Below are 23,827 nucleotides of genomic sequence, written 5' to 3'. Positions count from 1 at the left end.
ATAAGCAATAGCTGATGTGACATTCTTTTTTCTTTTTTATTTAATCTCTATTTTTGTGGCTTTTTTTCCCCTCAGTGACATGGCAGTGGGAGCTCCCAGAATTAAAAAAAAAAAAAAAAAGTCACATAATTTGTGGCAAGTGGAGTTCATAATCTGTTAATTTATTATCATTTCTGTCATCCTGGAGGGCCATTAGCAGAGGTAATAAAGGGAGATGTAATTATAGGATCTGAGGCCACTCCAGACACAGCTGCTGTCACTCCACTTGCCATATTTCATTCCATGCTAGTACTATCGTCTTCCGAGTGAGAACAGCACAACAGCTACCCTGGGAGAGCCTTCGTCGTCCCCTCTTGAGAAGTCCTGTCTCTCTGCATCAAGGCATGCAGAAATGGTAGATGTTCAGAGACAATTAGCACAAGGGGAGGGGCCTCACTCAGAAGGGTACAACTCCTCACTAAGTCTGGCTTTTGAGCTAATAGCTAATAAGACTGCTGAGCTAAAGATATTTGCTGAACGCCATTAAATCATGCTTTCCTGTTATCACAGGAGAGCGACTTCAGCTTTGATTTTATTTGCTAGCAGCAAATAAGGCAGAAGTTTGTACCAGCATCTGGGATTCTGAAGGGTCGGTATGACTGTAACAGCAGACAATTCTTTTTTAACTCCACTGCAAACACAAGGCAGTCATGATGTGACTTCTGTTCCTTTCCCCACACTGACTATGTCCAAGAGTTTATGCACACAGGAAGCAAAGTCCTGGTATTCTAAAAATCTCTGGAAGGCAGAAATACAGGGCACATATAACCCAGACTCCTGGCAGCCTTCTGGCCCTGCCCTGTTCTGCCCCCTTGCTGCCTAACTCAGTATGTTTTGTACATGCATTTTTGTTCCTTTTCTATAAACTTTTACCACTCCCTTGTGTAACAATCCCTGAGATTGCTCTCACAGTCCTGTTATGATACTGCTGCTTTGAACTGTATGAGACTGATAGCTGTTATCATGCTGCAAAGTCTTTGATAGGAAAGGGAAAGCTGACATGATGACAGGTTTGTCCTGCCTTTCACAATGGAGTGGAAGAGCCCTTTTTGTAGCGCAGGACCCATCTCACTACTATTCACCTGTTCTGGGATAATCATCATAGCAAACTGGAAAACCCTGTAAGAACTCAAAGCTGAGCATCCCACACTGCAAGCAAGGGAACTACAGCAGGACACCCCGTGTAAATAGGAGCTGACAAGGTTAGCAGGACAGACAGCAGCATCTTACTGGACAGCCAAGCATATAACTGCATTGCATGAAAACCACTCCTGTTAACACCCCAAGTTCTGGGTTAGTAGAGCAATCCAGGCTGAGTTCCCTAATCACCACTGTAACCCCATTTGTGATGAATCAGCCCCAGCAGGATCCCAGTGCTAGTGATGGATGTAATCCGTGCAGATCCTGCAGATCTCATGTAAGAAGGGCACCACTGGGATTAACCTCTACTCAGAAATACTGTCCTCAAAAAGTTTATCCAGACTTTATAGCCCCACCACATAACAGTCTGTGTTTCATACAGCCTGGGAAGCCACTAACCCTTGAGTCACAAGAGAAATACTGCCACTAAGAAGAACAGCCACCAAAAAGCCACAAGAAGAGTGACAAAGCTCACTTATGCTAAGATGTCTCACAAAACAAGGAAGAATTTAAAGACAAGAAGCAAAGCAACACAAGTGGAAAACACACACAGCGTTCAAGTACTGATTAAATCCTATGATTCTGTGGCTGACCTCAGATATTCTCCCAACAAGGCAGGGCAGAAGGTAGGAGAAAGTCGTACTGAGCTGTTCATAGCATGCATCTGTCTGAAGCAGTCCTCTGGAAAGCAGCCATGCAAACCTCAAGGACATTCTCCAAATTCCCTGTCCAATCTTCCCCACATCCAAATCCAATCTATTTTTCAGGAGAGTGTTTTTGTGATGGAGTAACAACAGAGAAGGAAGGGGCATTTTCCTTGCTCAGTCTAAATCTATGTCCCAGAACCTCCTTGAGGATCATGTCTGCTCCTTCAGCCTGGGTCCATCCTACCTGCACACATGAGATGCTGTTGCTCTGTCACTTAGCTGCACAGGCACACTCAGTTGGATACAAGTAGTGAGCCTGTTGCCGTGTGCTTCCATGGCTTTCAGAGGCCAGTCACATTGCCAATACGTTGCACTCATTATTTTCCAGCACAGAAGCCCAGAGATTCATTGACAATAGTGAGTATGCCCTCCATTCCAATGGGGCTTGTTCTGTGATTAATCCAGTAAGATAAAAGCTCACTTAAGTCTGCACAAGAATTGCCCACTACAGACACCTGCCTTGTCATTAGCAATGAAGACCAGTTACTATCATAACATTTATCCCATCAATAAACACAACAGACCTATACTGTAGTGATGTAGTCCAGTATCACCACAAGTCCAAGGGCTGTTCCCTGAGTGCTTTCTCTGTGCCACTCAGTGCAAGTGCCACTGGGGACTTTATTGTAGTACCTCATAAGCCTACTGCATAATGCCAGGGCACAACCACACCAGGGGTTATACTGGAGTCGGTTTCTAATGAAGGCCTGCCACAGGCAGTATTCCGTGTCAGTAATTTCTATCCATCACATATAAAAATCCTGCTTTAAGACAAACTGATAAGCACAGTGATACATAGTAGCTCCCTTTACTGTCCATGCTTAAGCCCTGTGATTTCCCATTTACCTGGGATGTGCTTCGCCCAGCCAATGATCACCACCAATTCCCTGTCTGCCAGGTCACAGAGGGTTGTCAGGGCTTTGATGTCACTCTCCGGCATGGTTGGATCAGGCATGGCATAAATCTTCTCTGGCTCTGCCACCAGCAAGTGGGAGACGATCTTAGTCACTGCACATTTCAAAGGAGAAGTTGTTGTTTTATCTCTCATGACATAAGGTGTCGTAACAGCCCTCTCTACAAGGGCCTTCCTGCAGAATACATGGCTATAGAAGCTGTGGTACCTCAGAAATTGTATAGGACACAAGAGGACTGCAACCTTATATGCTGTAGTGATCTGTCTATGCTAAGCCAGCTCCATACAAGGATGACAAAAGCAGCAAGCTACTGTAAGACTGTCAATCACTATCTCAGGTAGATCCAACAGGGATAGGAGGAGGCATGAATAATCAATTGATAGGAACTGGAAAAGTTTAGGGAATTATTGGCCATATGGAAGAGAGAAATCAGCAAAGGACTAATTTTGTCAGGGTAGCTTGGATGCCAGAAAAGTTCAGCAAAATCTCTTAAATGAATTCTTATAATCTAGGAAATTTCTGATCTATAGTCTAGGCATAATGTATATTGCACCCAGGCTATACCTTAGGTGTAGGAAGTATACTTATGCACTATGATCACAGGAAAAATGCATCCTAGTGCTGGTGACTGGTAGGAACCAGAATTGATAACTGCTCCACTGAACATTTTGAGACCAACTAAAGGGAACACAGCGGTTGCTCAGAGGACCTCAATCCAAAGACTGATACATACGTGGCTTTTTAGCTGGGGGAGGGATCTGTAAGCTCAAGTAAGTGCTACTCTCAGAATCCAGTCTTCTCTTGTATTTCTGGCGGCCTCCACGGACTCGATCCAGACGAACACCTGCAGTTAAAACAGGATATGTTCACATGATTCCTTACAGCCACAGGAAATCTTGCTGTTCAGATATAAAAGTCTGCTAAGATGTTCTCCACACTCTCCCAATCATTTGAGATCTCAGCTGAACGCAGAGATCCCAATAATAATAGGTAAGCTGCCTCTTGCTCTCAGACTACTGCTGTGAGCTTTATTTTCTTTCAAGATGTTAATGAAGACAAAAATTAACCCATTCGAACTCTTGAATCACCACTAATCTGACAGACAAATGAAAAGCCTCAGGACTCAACATCCTCTGGATGATCTTGCTTTTAAAAATAAAGCCTTACACGTCAATCAAACATGTAGTTATAAAAATAAGCTTTTAGATTGCTCTTAAAATTCAGAAGTAAAATGTTCTGTGACCTCTCACTACTTATGTTTGAAAAAAGGGGTCTGCAGCAAATAGGTTATGAACCACGAATTCAACAAAAATGTTTCAGGTTTAATCAAGTAAGAAGCCTTAATAAAAGCAGAATTCAAATAAATAGGAACAACCTTTCCTACAATATAGCAATGATAAATCTGAAGCTGGGAAACACTGAAGAATTTGCTGTAGGTCGTTGAAAATACAGAGAACCAAACTGCAAATAGCGCGGTGAAAACGGTCCCCAGTGACTGACCCCACACAAAAACCAGCAGCATCGATAACAACTGAACAGGAACTACCACTGAACTTCTGTAATCTTGATCTGCATCTGGATAAGACACAGTATTAAAAACTCATCATGAAAAAAGCCACCGGTTTTTAACCAATGGTAGTTACGTCTGGCAGCCATATTGCCACCAGTAATTAGTTCCTCTCAAACTGGGGCGGCGCAGTCTTGATGGAGGAAACAGCTATTGCAAAAAACAAATCTCTCATGGTAAAAGTAGGCGCAATCAAGTAGAATAAATCTTTGAGTCTACACGATACAAGTGTATAAACACTGATGAGTTTATCTGGTCTGATCACAGGCACCAATTATGTGATACACTTACTAATCACACTGAGCCATTAATATTTTGCAATCAATTTACTGCACAAACACAAACAACTACAAGCAAACACTCCAATGCTTTCTGAACAACTTGTACATCTGAAAAACCTGCAGCGTGCTGACATATATTCAACCCCAGAAGGAGACACATCTGTTATGCTGTATGTTTCAAGCCCATGTCCCATTTACTTACTGGGTGATGGAAAAAGGAAAGCTTGTAATGTGCTCACACTGATCCCACTGACACCACATGAAATTGTTACGTGCCACAACACCTTGATCCCGATGCCACAACTGGAGCACCCAAATCAGACTGACTTGACAAACAAGCACCAACAGCCTCGCAACAGCAAGAACCATTGCCAGCCAGGCCAATGGCACTTAGCTACACAGCAGCACTGCTGGGATGTCTAGCAGGAGCAACACCACGTGCAGGTGTACTGCCTTTAAGGCCCACTGTGCTGTGCACGCTGTTGGTAGGGCTACATAGCTGCTTCCTTTTAAGAGATCTGCTGCCATGAAGCAGAGGAAGGAGGAAGATAGGAGGCCTGGAGTTCTCGAGACCAAAGGAACTGCTACTGCAGGTGTGTGTTCTGGAAGGAGGACAGGCATTGGGAGATGGACTGAATGACATGAAATAGAATGCGTGAATTCAGATCAAACCTTTCCTTCCCCCACCATTTTCTATTTTTGACTCTGTGCAGAGAACTTAGTGATGTCCCTAAGAGTAAACACTACTTTCCTCCTCCATTACACAGCTGATTTTCTGAAAATGTTGCCCACTGCTTCTTTGATCTCTGTTCCCTGCACCAGGTACCCTGTGGGCAATGTGTCCTCCTGGGAGCTCTAAGAGGTTCCACTGAGGGCAGATGGGGAATCACAAACCTACGTTTATCCTGGGAGATCCTGGAGGAGCAGCACTAATAAAGTCCTGGATGAAGTAGGATGCTGCCACTTCTGCCCTTGATTCTTTCCTTCTGCACATGTTTCTGGTTTGACAAGAAAGAAGACCAGGAAACCAAGTAACCAGCTGTGAAAATTTACAGGGTCAGGCATAATTCTGTTCAAAGGTTACGGAGGAATCCAGAAATGGTTACAGGTCTTCACTCCTGAATCACAGCTTCCCAGGACACTCACAGAAGAAAGGCCACAGGAAGGCCCATTCCCGCATGCCAGTAGGTAGGCAGGATGTTACTGGAATGGGGGACACCATTCTCAGCCCAAGAGAAACCAGCAAACAGCCCTTTACAACACTTTTGCTGTGCACTTTGCTAAGCAGTATAGAGGGAGGACTGGGAGAGTTGGGAGAAAATGGGGGAAGGAGCTTTCTGTTCCATCTCCCAAGGAGAAGCATGCATCTCCAGTGCCCAGCACAGGGATGGCTGCACAGGTTGCAGCAGTATTAGGGACCCTCAATCAGATTATAAGGACACAAACGACTTAAGTGCATTAAAAAAAAACAAGATAAGAGAGACGTGGGGAGATTTACCTTCCATCATTCCTTCCCTCACGAGGCAGATAGAGGTTTGTTCGCCCAAGGTCTTTAGCTTGTTTATTTTGAACAAGCCTTTGTCCTCTTGTTGTTCCCTATCCTGCATGAAACTCCTTGAGGCAAATGTTTTCAATCAGCATTTGCAGAGCCACTACCTTACCCTGTTCATCAGTCGCTCCAGCTGCTGAGGGCAACAGCAAACAAAGGCATCTCAACCTGAGTCCCTGCCTGTGGCAGTCCAGAAGCGAGCATTGTGGCAAAAGCCCTTTCCTAAAGATCTGACAGCGTAAGGTGTCATTGTTTGATGGCAGGAAAAGGCATGGCCAAAAATCAGGATCTGATACTAAGCAGCGGTGTTCAGGTGACTTGTTAATGTCTGCTGCTCTGCTCTAGTTTGCTCACTGATTGACTTCAGATAGGGAGGGTGGTTACAATGCAGCTCTGCAAGGGGAAACCTAAGGGTTGTTAAAATGGGGTGGGGAGTTGCAGTGTGAGATCTCGGAACAAGAAAGAAAGTATCAAGCAGAGAAGAAACAGAGCAGGATGTAAACTGAATGAATGAATGAAAGTGAGAGGGTGGAAGAGAGATGAGAAGGGCAGGGCTGGAGCGAGGCTGAATGCTTTTGTAAATCGTAATCCCAAATGCAGAATTCACACCAAACCTGCAGCCACCCGTGCTTTAACTGAAAGGTGCAGCAACCACTTATGAGATACACCTGGTCTTTGCTGAAGGCTCTTACATAGGGTTTGGTACCACAGCCTGACAAGACATCCCCAAGAGAAAACAGCTGACATCCAGCTCCTGCATAAACTGATTTTTTTGCATGGATCACATCTGTCCAGCTCCCACTCATCTTACAAAGCCATCGCCATGACAGGAACTCCTGGATCCCCCCCTATTTGACACAGCATCAGCAAAGAGGGGCAGCTAGAACAGCCAGGATGGGAGGATTCACATTTACAATGTGAGGTGCTGCAGTATAGAGCAAAGTTTGGGAAGTATTGCTCTGTGCTGACCTACCTTTCTGGAAATTGCTTCTTCAGAAATGAAGGCTATCTGTGCTGGAAACATCCCCTCTCCTCCCATTCCCTGTGCTGCAAGGAAGTACAGTTTGTTGAATTTTGTTACCTTTTGGGGGACTCTGCACAGCAGCCCAGGTGCACAGCTGGGCTCCTCATCCACTACAGGCACTGAGCCCCCACTCATTAGCAGCATGCTCTCAACTCTCCAGCCTGCCCGAGTCTCCCCAGATCCAAGCAAGGAGAGGGGCAAGTCCAGGGCTTGTGCAGAACTTCTCGGCTCAGCATCCTGCCCGGGGTAGGACTGTCAGTTTTCTAAGTGTCCTGTGGGTGCCACTCGCGTTCCAAGCGCTGGTGCGGAGAGGTCTGTGCCAGCATCAAGCCTCTGCAGTGGGAGAGCTGATCTGCTGATCTGTTCAAGCTCCCTGCATTTCTCTGACATGCCCCTCAGAGAGACGTCTGCCCGACAACTTTGGGATCAGATGTCCCCTTGCTGACTTGATAACATCAGGCTTTGGGTTTTTTTTCTTAATGGAAGTAAAATAATTCCATCTTTTTTTAAAAGCTGGACCTAGGCCCAGTCTGTCGGAAGTAAAAATAGCCGAGTATGCAGAGGCAACGGCATACAGAGTCAGGTTTAGTTTCTCTTTTATTTTCTGGGGACTAAAAATAATCTTAAAAGCTCTGTGAAGCTAAGCTTAGGCCATTGGGAAATGCAGTCTAGGCCCAATATCAGCTGTCGTATCAAATTACTGGCCTCACCTCACTTTCCATCGAGTCCTATCACATGCTCATGAACTGATAGAAGCAGAAAGATCCATCTTGCCAAAAAAGCTAACAGAGAAGCCAAGCTACAGGGTTTGTGCATGGGACGGTATGTGTCTAGACCCAGAAGGACACAACTGAAGGGAAGAGAGGGCACATGCTTGCTAGGGAGCAGCATCTCCAGGACTGCTTTTGCCCAGCTTCCTCTATAAACCAGCCAGATCCTATGCTCGCTGCCCACCTATACCTTGAGTTACAGTCTGCATGAGCGCAACCTAGCTGCTCTCCTGGGGTCTGAGCTGGGGTGGTGCTCCACTGGTGACAGAGCTACTGGAGCTGCAGTCTAAAGCATAGGGATTGGCAGTGCCCAAGAAAGCTGACAGACATAGCAGACATAGGCTAAGAGCAAAGGAAAAAAGAAGGGAAAAGTGCTGTACACAAGATGATCCCACTCCTTTTTTGCTCAGAACATCAGGAGAGACGAGGATATGTGGCAGCGGGAGGAGTGAGCTGGAGGAGGCCTATCAAGGAAAGTGTAGTTATGACCTTAAAAGTTAGGGGTGCCAAGATGGGGAAGAAACAGACTCTGGAGGAAAAGAAGTGTTTAGTGAGAGGGTGGAAAGGCTGGAGCCTGACTAGGTTTGCTTCTGTCACTTGTAGATTCCAGCACAGGAAGAGAAGTAGTCCTGTTTATACCATAATTCCTCTCCTGTGTTACAGGGCCTACAGAAAGATTGGATCTGATCCCCCTCTGATATTTTCAGGGATGTATTTATTGGTTGAGTAGAAAAGTTGTTTTCCAGCTTGTCTAGCTAAACAATCCTTGATCTGCAAGGGACATGTTAGCCCTGTATCAACTGGTGATATACCTCATTCCAGAACCTGTCACATGCCCTGGAGCGCTGACATAAGCTGCATGTCCCAGGTGCTTGGTCCAAAGCATATATCTGGTGTGATTCAAAAGCTTGTGAACCCTTTTCTTCCTCAGCTGCCAGCTCTGCTGAGGTGTCTGCATCCCTGACTTGTTGTCCCTCAAAGGTACAGCTTCCTTCCCATGCTGAGTCCCCAATCACACTGGAAAACCAGGAATCAAGAAGGGCTTCAGGGGCAAAAGGGAATAAAGAAAACCTTGGTACATTTTTTAGCATTCTGTAGTGTTCCCCACACCCACACCCTCACCTTCTGTTCATGGTCCATGCAAATGCTCTCCTTGAACTGTTTCCTCTCATGGGCCTCTAACCAGTCTGAAGAAGGACAAAAGTGACTTTTATCATCCGCAAATACACAATACTCAGGAGCAGGTTGAGGGGCACTGTGAAAGAAGACACAGGTGTGTGTCTGCCAGGAAAAGACCTTGGATAACTTTCACAGAAGGACCTAAAAGGCAAGAAAGCTGCAGCACCACCAACTTTCCAAGAGATAATACTCAGAACTGAATCCCCTGAAGGCTGCTTGCTGTCTAGAGGAGCCAACAGCCCTGGGTGTGATTCCGCTTACCTTACTTTAGACTTTGACAGCTTTCTTCTGTACTTCTGGGCTCCTCTGAGAAGCGACAGAAAGAAGCAGGCAGATCTGCACAAATCTGTTGCATAATTGGATCTAAAAATCCTTGCACAGATGCAGTTTTTATCAGCTTCCTCTTTTTGTATGTGTTATAAGAGCACTAAGCACAACTTCTAGTGATGGAATACACAGTGTGTATCACAAACCTTAGTACAGATGATTCCTCTCCAAATTTGCTCTGTACATCTGTCATGGTCTGATGATTTTTGGTTACTGGCATTCCACATCATAACATCACATAGTGCACTGGGAGTTAAAGTGTTAGTGCTCCAGTTCTGGGTACCTGTCTGGAAGAGAAGAACTACATTCCCCAGGGGGCTTTGCCATCAGAGAGGAGATAGAACTCCTGGCAAGGTCACCTGATTGGGCTTTTCTCTTTGTTGCTCTTCTCCTTCGCTTCTCCTCACCACTGCCCGTCCCAACTGCACGCATCACTTCAGTATCAGTGTGAGGCCTTCAGCTTTTTGGACAGCCTTACTCTTATTATATTTGATTTATTAGCTTCAATTCTAATTATACTGTATTATAGTGTGTTACCTCGCATTCCAATACCATATATAGTAAATTAATTTGTTTCTCCTTAGATCATTGCCACTGTTGTTAATTATTTTGTGGTCCCCTATTTCCCTTTTCCAGAGGCACAAATTCTGTGAAATCCCTCTGCCTGACTCGTCATGGAACCGGGCCGAACCAGCACATCATCCATGGACAACATCAGCAGAATCTGGACTTCATGTTTGACAGAACAGAGGTTCAGTTACATATGAAAAGAACATACAGACTCATCTAGACAGATTAACAGTTCAAAATAAGTGGAGAAAATCAACCTAGACAGATTGATAATCCACTGGATGTGGCAGAAGGTGTGACATGGGTCCATGATGCACCAGTCTCATGTTCCGAAAAATGATACCAAGTGCTGTCATCCCAATGTACACTCCCAATGGCCCATTCATTAGAAGCCTCAGTTTTGGAGATATACCATTATCCTACCAAAGGCTGCGTGTGCTCTGTGTCGCGCTACCACCCAGCCCAATTCTAGCCATACTACAAATGCTCAATTAATGTCTTGGAATATGGCTGTGTGTAGAAGATATAGACATCAAGATGCCACTCACTGCACCTGGAAATCCTATTTCAGAGGACAGGGAAGTTGGTTGCCCATCTGTTTTTAAACACAAGGGTATTTCAGAGTAAGAAAAATACATTTTCTCTCTCTTTTTTTTTTTTTTTTCATTTGGATGCCTCCAGTAGTGACATTTCTGGCACCGGCTGGAGGCAGAATACTTGATAAACACAAAGCCATTAAATCCCAAGCAGCAGCAACCTGATCAGGGCTGCCTTTTAATTTCCTGACATGAGCTGGCCACTAACCCAATTACCCAGAATCCCCGGAGGAGCCCTCATCCTTCCCAGGAAGCACAAAGCAAAAGCCCAAGCATATTGCAGGGATGTCAGCTGAGCTTTCACTGGAATCAAATATCTTTTCGAGAACACATGGTTTGGAAGCAGGGATGGGGGCAGGAGGGAGCGGTTGCTGGAAACACTTTGCTCCATTGAGAGATTCTGACACTTAAAAGGAGAAATGAAACACCCTCCACTTGGTTATGTTGCAGAAAGGAGGTCCACTGTTGATTCAGTTGTCTGAATTTTAGTGAACAGTGAAGGCAAAGTTACGAAGTACAAGTAGTTTCAGATTGCCAGTGCCAGGAATTCCTTGTTTAGGTAGTAGACAATGGCACCCAATTTGTAAAATCAGAGCCAGGCCTCCCCAGGGGTGACAGGTTTGTTTCCTTAGAAAGCATTTGCAATAGCCACTGGCTGCAGCTGGTGAAGGAAAGAGCAGAGTTAGGAAAGTTCTACTGGCTGCAGTAAGCAGGTATTGCCAAAGGCTCTGCAGACAGGTAAGAAAGAGAAACAGCTTACAGGAAGATGAGCAGGGTGAATTCTGTGGCTCTTCTCATTCATATTTCAGTGCTTGGCCCTACAGTGTCAGTATCCACACATTCTAGTGATGAGTACATCACAAATCAGATTAGACAGATAACAATTTGGGAGCTTGGGGGATTTGTAACAAGGAACTGGGATGTCCTGTTGAATTTTAACATGCTCTCTAGTCTAACCTATTGAAGTGCATCAGTATGACAAGGAGCAAAGCTTAAGAAAAGAATGGTTGTACAAGGGATAACCACACTACAGCAGATCTGGGAAGAAACAGAGTCATGTAGCCAAAGTAAATCATTCACCTTTCTTCACTCATTGCCTAAACTCTCCCTTGCTGTTAAAGAGCCTCTCTTTTCTGCATCCACATCCCGACTTCCTACCCCTGCCATCCTTATGCTTGTGGATTTCACCCTCACCACATAAGTAAGAGCTGCTGGATAACTCCTCAGTGCAAGGAGGCCAGGCCAGAGGAGAATTTGCCTTCAAAGACATTCCAAGGAGGGCACAGTATCCTACCTTGGGATTTCCCATAAGAAATGCAGCTGGGAAACTCTGGATGTAAATATTTTCTGAAATAAGGCGCACCTCATCTGCCACAGGTACATCCCCAGGGCCTTTTCAGTCTTTGCCCTCTTTCTTAGAAGCCACACAAGCCATCCTCTATGGCTGGGAGTCCTTAGAGGTAACATCTCTGTTTGCAGACAGATTTTGCAGAAGTGTATCTACTTCAGGTGGACAAAGCTGTGGAGAAGCCCAATTCATCTCTGCCTGCAGATACCTCAGCCAGGCCAGAATCAGCAGAGTACAGGTTTTCTAGGGACGTAACCTCCCCACAGGGACACTTGGATTGGGGTACGCTGGAATCACAGACTCCAAATCCAACAGCCTCCTATCCAGGCCTGTAAATGAGGGGGCAATTAGAGCTCTCTGAGGGCACACTCCTGATGGAAGGGAAAGCAAGAGACAGACAGCTAGACAGGCCAACACATCTGAGTCTATTGGGCTCCGCAGGCAGAGCTTTCTGCCAGTCACTCTCCCCAGTGAGTCTCGCCTGCCCTGCAGCGTCACGCCTGGAGAACCTGAGACAGCAAAGCTCTGGTATCTGTACAGTTCCCTCGCTGCAATGCATTGATCAGAGATCTCTTAAAGAAAGTGGCCTGGATATCTGAGACACCTATTGATCGCCCCATCGGCTCTCTTCCTGCCCTGATCCTCATTCACTTGGCATTGCCCGAACAACCTGCACCTCTGTGTTAGGGGCAGCCTTCCAGATCCTAAAGGGCCACAGTTGGCTGTTCAGCTCCCTGCAGTTCATAGGGAAGGAAAGAACATGTCTGGTGACCCTTGTGCATTTCCAAGGGGATTTGGCTCCTGCAGAATCAAGTTGCGCATTAAAGAATAAGGTTAGAGGCTTGAAATCATTGCTACCTGTTTTTTGACATCTTTGAATACTGGTTCCCCCTGCTTGAAAAATAGGCTTGCACCACATGCTGAGTGAGCAGACAGAGGTGTGTACATCACATGTAAGGACAATAACCAGAAGAATCTTTCCTGTCTTGCCAAGAAGAAATCACAAAGCACTGAACTGGACACTAATGGAATCTCACATTTTTCTTCTTCAGAGGAAGGACAGTTTCATTTCCCAGAAATGTCTCCCAGCAAGTTACCAGATCAGTACCAAAGACCTCAAAGAGAAACACAGCAAGAGACAAACTGGCTTCAAGATCTCTCATTCAACCATAAGATCATCTTCCTCCTAACTCTGGGCAATCAAAAAGGAGAAAGAACCTGGCTTAACAGCCATGGATGGACCCAAGAAAGAAGAGAGATGTAAACCAAGGCAAGGAGAAATGGGAAAGACGACCAGGGATTTCAAAAACTAGTCGAACTACTAGAAATGTGTACCAGGGAACACTGTTGCTCTTGTGGATAAAGGGATGGATGAGCTAACTGAATGACAGATCAGAGATGTAAAAAACCAACGAACCTTTTCTAATCCAAAATCTCTTGTCAATTCTGCATTTCTGAGCAAGTCAAACAATTATGGATTTGTTCTTTCCTGAAAGTCCTGGCTCTGTGGAGACCAAAGACTGTCAAGCCATTTTTTCTCCCTTTTCGGATTTTGCTTTTAAAGATGTGTATTGATTAAATTCTGTATACTAATAACTTTGTGCTTCAACCAAGCTTCACATAAAGTTAACTAATCAGTGCTTATAACCCTTCTGCAAAGTAGTCTGACCCTCATTTCTCAACTGGGAAAACTGAGCAAAAGAGAGAGAAAAGAAGCAGCATTTCCTATATCTGCTGACCACTCAGCATTAGGACAAAAAATTCCTGTTCACAGATTGCTAAAATAGGCTCTTCTGCTCCCCTTGATATTGTCAAGTGTTCTCACATCCCATTGCTATCAATAAATCTTAATGCTGTATGTATTCCACAGCTCTAAATATTATGGGAAGGGTCACAGATGCACTAACATCAATAGCAAACCACCCTTCCCCAGTGGCTTTAATGATGCCAAATCAATCCCTATATGAATAACCAAAGATGCTTCAGCACAAAAGCAGCCTTAAGAGTCAGATTTCAGTTTACAATGGGTTGTATCCCACAGGGTTCAAGAGGTCAGACACAGAACGGTGTGAATGAAACTATACTGTATGTCAGCCTGTCTCTGGTTCGGCAGGAGTTAACTGTTTTCACACAACTTGGTGGCTCAGCCACAGCTCAGACCCCACTCTGGACTGTATTAGACTCCTAGAACTGGGAGCAGAGGTTGCCTGGGCTGGAGTCAGACAGGCCAGCACTGGCTTCTGCTGCTCAGAGCTGCTGAGAGGCTCAACTGGTTGGATGGAGGACAGCAAAGACACAGGCAGCCAGCAAGCCTAGACTCATGCTGCTGCTCTGCAGAGAGACTGGAACCACATCATATTTTTACGGTTGTTTTACAGGATTCATATAAGCAGGCTCTCTCATAACCAATCTGCACTCCCACTAAAGCCAGCATCGCTAACATAGACTGGCATGTGAGTGAGCGGATATAACACTCCGCAGAACGACTACACACAGAAAAGCTGCTTTAATGGGGTTACTCTCTAAATCCCAAAGCAGGACCCTCCCTCCCAGCAGAAGATCAAGATCTTCCCAACTCAATAGCCTGCTGGGGAGGGATAGACTACACAAGACTGCATCTCCCCCCCTTGGTACCTGGTGTGCTCCAGCAGGAAGATACTTAACCACAGGAACTGTACATCCATCAAAGAGCAGGAGAGGTCTTAACATCTAATCTACATTCTTAACAAAACTGGCTGCCATCAACTTGCCTCTCAAGAAATGAGAGAGCACCAGCGCAAAGCAATACACACTCAAGTGACATTGTGCAATTCATCACTGGCTGCTAAAATGGTATGATCTGGAAGCATGCTGCAAGCTGGCATCTTGGCTCCAGCACATTGGCCTTGCGCAGACCACAACTAGCTGTTGTTCCTTTTGGATAAACAGAGGGCACTGTTCTCTGCCAGGTACAGCAATGCAGAGGGTTACAAGTAGCTCTTCTCCTTCCTACCCCTCCTCCTCTTGCTGCCTCTTCCTGAGGGACCCAAAGGAAACAAAGCTTTAAAGCCAATCCATAAGAATGTGTTTAATTGCCACTGAATTCCCTGTGGTTCACCTTGAATGGACGAGGATTGGTGAGGCAGGGGGGAAGGGAGGAAAAGCAGCACAAGAAAAGCTGAACACTGCTTAGAGAACACTGAACAGATCAATAAGCTGAACAGGTTGAGCATGCAGGGCAGGCGACCCACAGCTCCCAGACAAACCTGTGCTCCTCACCATCTTCAGAAAGTCTCCTGAGTGGGAATATGGGCAGACCTTCAAGCACACTGTGCCATAGCTTTGCATTAACTCCATCCTTCCTTTTCTAAACCCAGCCAAACCAGTCATAATCAAGCAAGAACCTTTCCTTCCCCGTACTAAAAAATGACCTGGAGGGCAAGGAGAACAACACCCTTCAGTCTGGGGTTCTTTCAGGAAAAGAAACAGTTTGGCACAGCCTATTTCCAGTTATCTGCCCAAGTCGCTATCATGTTGAAAGCAATATCCTAGCATTAGCATGCTGACTAGAACCACCCTCCTCTCTAGACTGCCCTCTTAGTCACGGCCCATCCTGACTCTTCTAAAAATCCTGTATAGAGATACCTTGGAAAAGCCAGAGAGCACAAATGTATAGTTATCCTAGGGGATCCTATTAGGCCTGGGGTTCCAGGTCAGGACAGACAGGAATTCTGTCTTACCTTCTTTCAGCATCCCCACTTTGAGGCATTTCATGAAGCGACAGGCTTGACAGGACTTGCGCCTCCGTTTTGTGATCTCACATTCATTGGTGGCTGGGCAGCTGTATTCAATATTCCCTGCAATCAAACACAGAGATGGTCACGCAGAGGCCATGTTCTCCTCACTGATACAGAGACAGGCTGAAGTGCCCAAATATTTCCGTAGCCATTGGTCTCTATGTTTGCTCACTCACTCACACACACAGACCACAGCTGGCTTGTGATAGATGGCTCTTTGAGAGTCCAGCACTACTTACTAGAGCTCATTTCAGAAAAAATCAACACTGCTGTATGTACTGGGAGAAACCTGCCCATCCAAGGGGCTGTCTCAAAGCTGGGTATTTTCAAAGCACATCATTAACTCTTAGGCTGCATCACTTACAACCCGTTCCCTGAAGTCCTGCGAGTGAGAGCAAATCTCACTTCACATCTGCCAGGTGGATGTCACCTGCCTTCCTTGCCTTGCTCTGGGTACCAGAGAGCTGGGAGATGGCATTTCCTCCTTTGCTTCCTCCTGTGGTGACATCTTACAGGTAGCAGGGAAGCAGTAACTGAGAAGAATGGGTAAGATGTAAAATGCAAGATATCTACACAAATACCTTCAGTTTTACTTTAGTAGTCCTTATCTTTTCCTTGCAGAGCTAATCATTTCTTTCATTTACGATCACAACATCACCTCCAAGACAAAACAGGAAAAGAGGCATCCCAAATTTGTTTCTGCTTTTTATCACAAGCCAAGCACATAACTAAAACATGGAAGCAGGGGTCTGATACGAGGATGAAATGGATAGTACGCTGAACGACCTGTAAAGCAGCAGTTATTTAGCCCTAGAAGATAACAAACAGAAACAGTTGTCTTCATCCTGCCATTCGCAGTGAAGATGCTTCTGAAAAGGACTGTTCCATGTTTGCTGTGGAGCAGGATGGGAAACCTAGTGTCGATAATGATGCATTGACAGTGATAATGTATGCAAGGCAGTTTGGTTACCAGGTAAAACAGGCAGCTCCAAAAGGGATTTCTAAAACCTACAATCAGTTCAGAAGGATGGAAAGGTTGCTTTGGTGGTTCAGAGTAGGAAACTGAGAGTCAAGAGTTCACTTATGGCCGCAGGAAAGAGCACAGCTGGGAGCAGAGAGGGGACACAGCCTGGACTTTGTATTCCACCAGATAAGAAGGGAAGCTCCCAGTTCAGTAACACCAGGACAGAACACTTGATTTTGGATTCTAGTTCTGCAATGAACTTCTGTGTTCTTGTTCAAGACCCTTCTTTTCTCTGCATATATGCATACAGACTTGAGGGGTGGTGATCAGATCTTGGGACTAACTAAGCAGTCCGAAAGCCCACTGACAATCAGAGCTAAAAGAGAGCACAGATTCAAAAGGAAGAAAGCTCCATTTGATTTATCTAATTATGCTTAGTCCTTGCAGGGTGAAACCCCAGAAGCACACAGCCCCCCAAAGCGTAAACATGCTAGTTACAAACCTGCCCTCTGCCTTGTCACAAGACCCACAACTTAACTCTAAGCTCCATTCACCTCATTCCTCACCACTGTTTCTTTGTGCCCAAAATGCAGCTTGTCCGCAAATAAATAAATAAATAAATAAATAAAAAGAACACTGCACAAGTTGCTTCCATTCAGACTATATTTCGTCACTGTGCAGCACTTGAATTTCAATAGCTAGCAATGTATCAAGGTTCTCAGAGAGCTGGAAATTGAGATTCAGGCATGATCTCAAGGTAATAAACTCCTGATCCAGACACAGAGCTCCAGTGCCTTACAGATTCTTGAGTACAGAGGCTCTGATTTCAGGATCTGATACTTACTGTGCCCTGCACAGGAAGGAATAGAGCAGGAACAAACCTGGAATAAAACTCCACCATAACCTCACTTTTGAAGGTCTTGCCTTAGTTTCAAAGCTCACCTTACACACCAAAACCAACACAAGAGTTTTGGAAAGCAAAATATTGCATGTTTTATGGTTTCAAGGCCAAAAATCTGTCTCCTAAGAAGAGCCACCAAGGGCACAGAGCCCTAACAGTAGCAGGAGGCAATGGCAGCCCTCTCTAGCAGTTCAGGGTCCCTCCACAGTGAGTCAAGCAGATCCCTCACCTTCTTCGTGTCTCCCCCTGACAAAGTATTGGAAATGGTCTATATAGCCTGTATCACGACTCAACTGTGAAAGCAGAGTTAAGTACTGGGTACCATATGTACCATGTAGGCACAATTTGAATATGCAGCTTTCAAAGGCACTCTGTACTGGGATCATGCCTGTTAAAGCATCAGACTGAAAGGGGGTGGCCACTGGGCCTGCTCCCCTTCCCATATGGTAACACAGCAGCCACCACACAGTGCTGCAGTCGTAGAGCTTGTGGGTATGCAAAAGTGAGAATATAAACCTAGCACCAGCGGAACATCCCTTTCAAGACATCTTATTGCCTGCACATTGGACACCTGCATACCCTTGCATACCTTTACGCATACCCTGTTCTCAGTCTCAAGGAAGAAAGCACCAGCAACCATATCCTGCAGCCCTCTCTGCTGGGATGAATACTAGAGGGGAAGCCCAGTGTGCTCTCTACACACAAGAACTGGTACTAGGAGACACAAGACAGTGCTGCCAAGCTAAACAGACTTTTTTATCAAGCCCAAATGCGCCCAGTACTGAATGAACTGAAAGCTACAGCTGGGGGCAATACCTAACTGTTTGCAGGATGTCGCCAGGGAAGGCACTATCAGCATTACCCAGGCAGAATTCATCCAAGAAAATCTTGTCTCCAAACTTTGTAACAAAGTTCTCTGACTTTTTTTATTGTTTGTTCTCTCAATTTCTTTTATGGGTCCTGGGGCCAGCTGCCAGCACAGCGAGCTGCTTGCAGCTCCCTGTAATTTCTGTAAGTGCCCTATGATAAAGTGATGAGATTAACTCATCGGAATTCCAGCAGCCTCGCAGCGGCTGGCGGTCACACCATCAGCCTGGCTGCGGGCACTTGGAGAGTGCTCCCTCTTTGCTACAGAAGCTGGGGTGCAGAAAGGCCTCCATGCATACAAGAGTTCAGGCAGACAAGTCCTTATATGAGTATAAATTTGGGGCACATCTTCATGTGTTGTGGGTTTTAGATTATGTGACCTAGGAGAAAAAGGCAAGAAAATGGGATAATCTCGTAGACAAGGCCTTTCTTTGAACCACCACTTATTAGAAAATCATTCCTTGATTTAGGTAGTATTTACATTTGATCCAGAAAAACCTGCTAGGACCTCGCTGATGTCACTGCATAAGGTTAACCTAAAAAATGGCTTCAAAAAAACCAAATGGCTGTTTTTTTTCAGATCAGAGTCTGAATTTGTTTTGAGCTTTTCTCTTGGAGGTCAAATCACTTCCTCTCTGAGCCCTGGTCTTCCCATCTGCAAAATGAAGTGAACTACCAAGCCTGTCTTCTGGGGGGATCATGAGTCTTGATTCATTAGGGTCTAACTGCACTTTAAAGCCTTTAGATGAGAGATGCTAAGGAACAGCCAAGGACTATTTAAGTGACAGGTCATGTTTTTTATGCTGGAGAACTGCAGAATTACCCTATTTTCTGTAAAATAGGGACCTCTGACTGTTAAACAGTTTGGAACAAAATATTCAGTGCTCACATAATTGGAATACCTGAAAATTGCACACCAGAGCTTGGAGTCTCCTAGACAACCACAGCCTCTCTGGAAGGGGAGGATCTGGGAAGGGGAAGAATGACTCCCTGAGCTTGGGGAATGTGGTAACGTCACACAGCTCCTGCTCATGTTATGGACCGCTTCTCAAGGGAGATGAGCTCAGAATTAGTATAGCACTGAAAGCACAAGCTGCTCCCCCCCACTTAGTCAGATCCTGCCTACTCCACCTCATACGAGGAAGGAAACTCGGGGACAATCAAACAAAAAGAACCAGGAAAGTCTTCAGAGTTGAAGTCTTTTCAACTTCTTTCTGAAACAAACAAGCAAACAACTGACCCTCTTTTCTCCTTCTAGCTACCTCTGCATTCCTCTTCACCATTCTTTCCTTCTCCTCTTCCTTGCATGCTTCTTCCTGCTATACCTGCATTGCTGCATACCCGTCTCTCCTGCCCTCTGTTTCTTTGGTCAAGCTTTTCCTGAATTTCAGTGAAAAGCATAAATTTCAACATATTTTCTATTAAGTGCCAAGTTTTATTTGTTTAGGATAAAAAATTTTCTTTCACCCTTGGGATTTGATGCAACACACTGCAGTTATGACCAGTAGCGTGGTGCCACATGCTGGCTCAGTGGTGCCAGAGCGCTGAGAGGAATTCACAGGGAAATCCATCTTGCAGCCTTCCCAGCTCATGCATTTGTTGCCTTTTATCCTCTCTTTCTTTCTTTCCTTCTTTCTTTTTTTTTTCCCCTTCAAGAACTGCATTCAGAATATTGTAGGTTTAGCAGAGTTCCATCAAGCACTCAGCATAGTGCCTCCATGGTACAGCTGCAAGAGAAAGCAACTGACTTTTCAATTAGCCACTAGCTCTGGTGATCCCTTCATTTCAGGACTTGCAAACTTTTGTCCTTAATCTGTTTGGGTTTTGTTGGTTTTGGTTTGTTTGGGTTTTTTGGTAATCTCCAATTCCAAAGGCAAGCTGGTCATTTGGATGTCCATGAGATGAGATGAGCCCCAGGGCTCTCTACTGGCAGCACACAGCTATCTCTCACCTGACACAGTTTCTTGCAGCCACAGGTTTCTGACACAGAAGTATTTACCCACTGAAGTTTCAGAGAACAGATCCTTCTGCACAGAGCAATCTCTATGGATGCACTGAGGCAAAAATAAAACACTAAACTAACAGATTTGCAGAATTGGACTGCAGATGATTTTCTGAGTTCAAGTCCTAGAGCTAAGATAATAAATAGTACTCAGGCACTAGATCTTGGAAATACTGCACTTTTTCTTGCCATGCTACAGAAGTTTTTGGAAGGCTAAGACACTGTGTTTTTACTGTGAATTCTCATCTGAGAAATATGAGAAGGACAGAGGGACATAACAGAGCCTGACTGCCACAGCCACTAATGCAGGGTCACAAACCTCCCTCCTGCATCTCAGAAGTTTTCTGCTGCTCTTGTGGAGGACTCTTCCACTCAGGAAGATGTGCAGACTCTCTCAGCAGCCATGCTGATCACTACAAATACAACCAGGAGGCCCTAAAAGACTACGGATTTTGTTTCAAGCCTGTTATAAATCCACGTAAATCTTCTGAGCTGCATTATCCACATTTTAAGCCCCTTAGTGGTGTAAGGACATCCTGGCACAGCAGCTGCATAGCTACATTCACTGAGTTTGAAATTTGAAAGACTCAAGTAGGGAATCCATGGATGCAGACACTTTGCCTGATAACCTGGCCATTCAGAAGAGGATGTTAAAGGTGTCTGCTCCATTCTCCTCAATATCAATTCTTCAATGTCCTGTTGTTTCACCTTATGGGTATGAGTTCCAAGCCCACAATAGACTGACTCTCAAAGATCAGAGAGGGAAATCTTAATTCAGGTTTATTTTGCTGAGCTTTAAGATTTTATATTAATGGGTCATTTTAGAAATAGCCTTTATTTCCACTATTTGAAAATGAAAAATAGATGAAGGGCAGTCATAGTCATGAATATGTTGAATAATAAGGGCAGTCATATGGTTACATAGCACTGTTATTAGTTTAATGTTCAGAAAAGCGAAACTATTTATCAGTTAGAACTGACAAAGCAACAGCTAATGACAGTGTATTGGATTGATTTGTCATAAATTTGGATGAGAGGATTATGTAGGATTTCTATGGAATATGAATTTTATAAGTTTTTAATTCAGAAACACAACTTTCTTGTAACAGACCGATTTCATTTCACTTAACTAGTATGAAATTTTGCCTTCAAATCAGGCCAGTCTTAAGCAACAACAGTAGCATATTTCAAGATGCCCAGAGAAGCTGTGGGTGCCCCATCCTTGGGAGGTGCTCAGGGTGAGGCTGGATGGGGCTCTGGGCAGCCTGATCTGGTGGGCAGCCCTGCCCACGGCAGGGAGGTTGGAACTAAATGATCTTTAAGGTCCCTTTAACCTAAACCATTCTATAACTCTATGACCTCAGAGATACTCAACCATGTCCCTGCTGGCTTGCAGCCCAACTCCTTCCCATCAATCAAAAACAGTGAACTTCATGATGTTGAGGGCAGCCTGGCCTCACCTGGTTGAAAGGAAGAGTAAATGGCAGAGCTGCCAGGCTCTGCCATACTCTAACTCAAAAAAAAACAAAAGTCTGTAAGTTGGGTGTAATACAGATGAAGAATGAATACCTTTTGGAAATGTTTTTCCCTCACTGTCTCTTGTATGCTGTACTTAAGCTTTTTCTCATGTATACACGCAGGGTTGAGTGGATACAGCATGCACTATAGCACCGCCCTAGGAATTCCACATTTTCTTGAGTCAACCAAACTGTGCAGCCCTATTACCTACCTAATCTAACCAGGCTCAACCTTCATCTCCACAGCTCACACTTGGCACAGCACACTGGGCTCTCCCACTACTGGGAACTGATGTATTTTGGTGCCTCGGTCACTAACACAAGCTGATGACAGGGTGAGAGAAATCTCCACTTACTCTTTCCCTCCATCTGTTACACGTTAACAGGCAATCAATTAGGGAACCACGGAGAGAATATGGCTGTGCTGGGGAGTAGGGCTTCGAGGGAAGCACCCTCCCTTCCTAGGATGAAATCAGCTGATACAATACTAAGGCTGATTACAGGCTCTAGATACTGTTGCTCTAGATCATTTTCAACTTCTCAAAACTTCCTAGATTTCTTTTTCCTCTCTCCAGGTTAAGCCTATATTCCATTCTGCCACAGAGAAGTTCTTGTATTGCTCCCACGAGGGGTTAGGTTTTCAGTATTTTCCTGTATAAAGAGCCCCTAAGGGCTTTGCTTCAGAGTAATACCCTTTCCCTCCTTTATTACCCATATGTGCCAAAAAGAACCACAGGGAATGGGTCCAAGTGCTGGAGAAGGAATGGAGTCTGTGCTGACAGTCAGAAGTGCAACTAAAAGTCCAATTGCAGGAGATTCAGCAATGACAAATCACAGAAAGTCTGCCAGAATATAGGCCAATACTCTAGGGATGGACATCCTTTCCACACAGCATAATGGAAGAGGAAGACTCAGTGGGGCAGTACAGAATGATCATCTCCATAGCAGTGTAGTGTCAAGGAGATACATATGGAATTTACAAAAAATTAAACTAAAAATAGTCAGTTCTGTAGAGATCCGTGCTAATCTGCAACCTGTATTGCTCTGCTCACTCCAGAACTGAGCATTCATGGTGATGGAGTATTAAGTATGACTGGTCCAGGCAATGGACAACAACAACAACAACAACAAGCCTCTGAGGATATCAGAGCTCACCTGTATGCACTCCTGCTTCAGCTATATTGCTGGACTTGTACACGTACACATCTGCAGCATGCCTTTGGCTCTCAGGACACAGACATATACCTTATATGTGAACTGTATTCACAAGATCAATGAGCTGCAATTTGTCTACATATATATGTACTGAGGTTATCAAAGTCATCTAAGGAATTTCTGATCACTGGTTAAGACTGACAAAAATTGGTGCACTGTACCTTGAATAGTCCTCTTGAAGAAGGCTTTACATGCCTCACAGGAAGCCACACCGTAATGGTACCCAGAAGCAATGTCCCCACACACCAGGCACAGCCGCTTGGGGATCGCATTAAGCATGTACTCGCACTTGGTGGGTGAATCCTCCATGATTGCACTGGCGCAGTCATCGTAACGCTTACGGCAGGACCCACCACCAATCCCGGCACCATTGAACATGGGCGGTGAGTCCAGGCCATTGGGGTGGCCACCCATGGCAATGCCGTAGCCACCGCTAGCATCGGAGGAGCCACTTGGGCTGTGGTGGCTGATGGCATCAATGCCAGATGATGGGCTGGAGGGCTCGGTCTTGATGAAGGACCCACAGCTGGAGGAGAGGTGCCGCTCCTCTGTGGCCATTCTGCCGAGCAGCCTG

General features: G+C 45.1%; 1 protein-coding gene and 1 long non-coding RNA gene across 10 annotated transcripts in view; one reads left to right on the top strand and one right to left on the bottom strand.

The window, feature by feature from the left end:
• Positions 1-13,664, top strand: part of LOC107315106 — a 107,840-nt gene extending 94,176 nt beyond the window's left edge. For both annotated transcript variants that reach the window (XR_004307291.1, XR_004307290.1), the window contains one exon: positions 10,134-13,664. This is a non-coding gene — a long non-coding RNA (uncharacterized LOC107315106). The remainder of the gene's footprint in view (positions 1-10,133) is intronic.
• The window catches only part of ESRRB (estrogen related receptor beta), a 130,347-nt gene that overhangs the window by 12,367 nt on the left and 94,153 nt on the right, over positions 1-23,827 (bottom strand). For 3 of the 8 annotated variants that reach the window (XM_015865112.2, XM_032444635.1, XM_015865111.2), the window contains 4 exons: positions 23,415-23,824; positions 15,731-15,847; positions 3,534-3,644; positions 2,733-2,894 (listed from right to left, as the gene is read on the bottom strand). In XM_015865112.2, the coding sequence (XP_015720598.1) occupies positions 2,733-2,894; positions 3,534-3,644; positions 15,731-15,847; positions 23,415-23,824 (800 nt within the window). Of the gene's footprint in view, positions 1-2,732; positions 2,895-3,533; positions 3,645-8,803; positions 9,034-9,113; positions 9,247-9,431; positions 9,512-15,730; positions 15,848-23,414; positions 23,825-23,827 lie in introns of those variants that run through there. The other 5 variants (XM_032444639.1, XM_032444637.1, XM_032444636.1 and 2 more) reach the window with 5 other exon arrangements.

Source organism: Coturnix japonica, chromosome 5 (genome assembly GCF_001577835.2).
Source record: "Coturnix japonica isolate 7356 chromosome 5, Coturnix japonica 2.1, whole genome shotgun sequence".
NCBI classification, from domain to species: domain Eukaryota; kingdom Metazoa; phylum Chordata; class Aves; order Galliformes; family Phasianidae; genus Coturnix; species Coturnix japonica.
The sequence above is the reverse complement of the archived record's forward strand: the minus strand, read 5'-3'. Positions and strand labels throughout refer to the sequence as shown.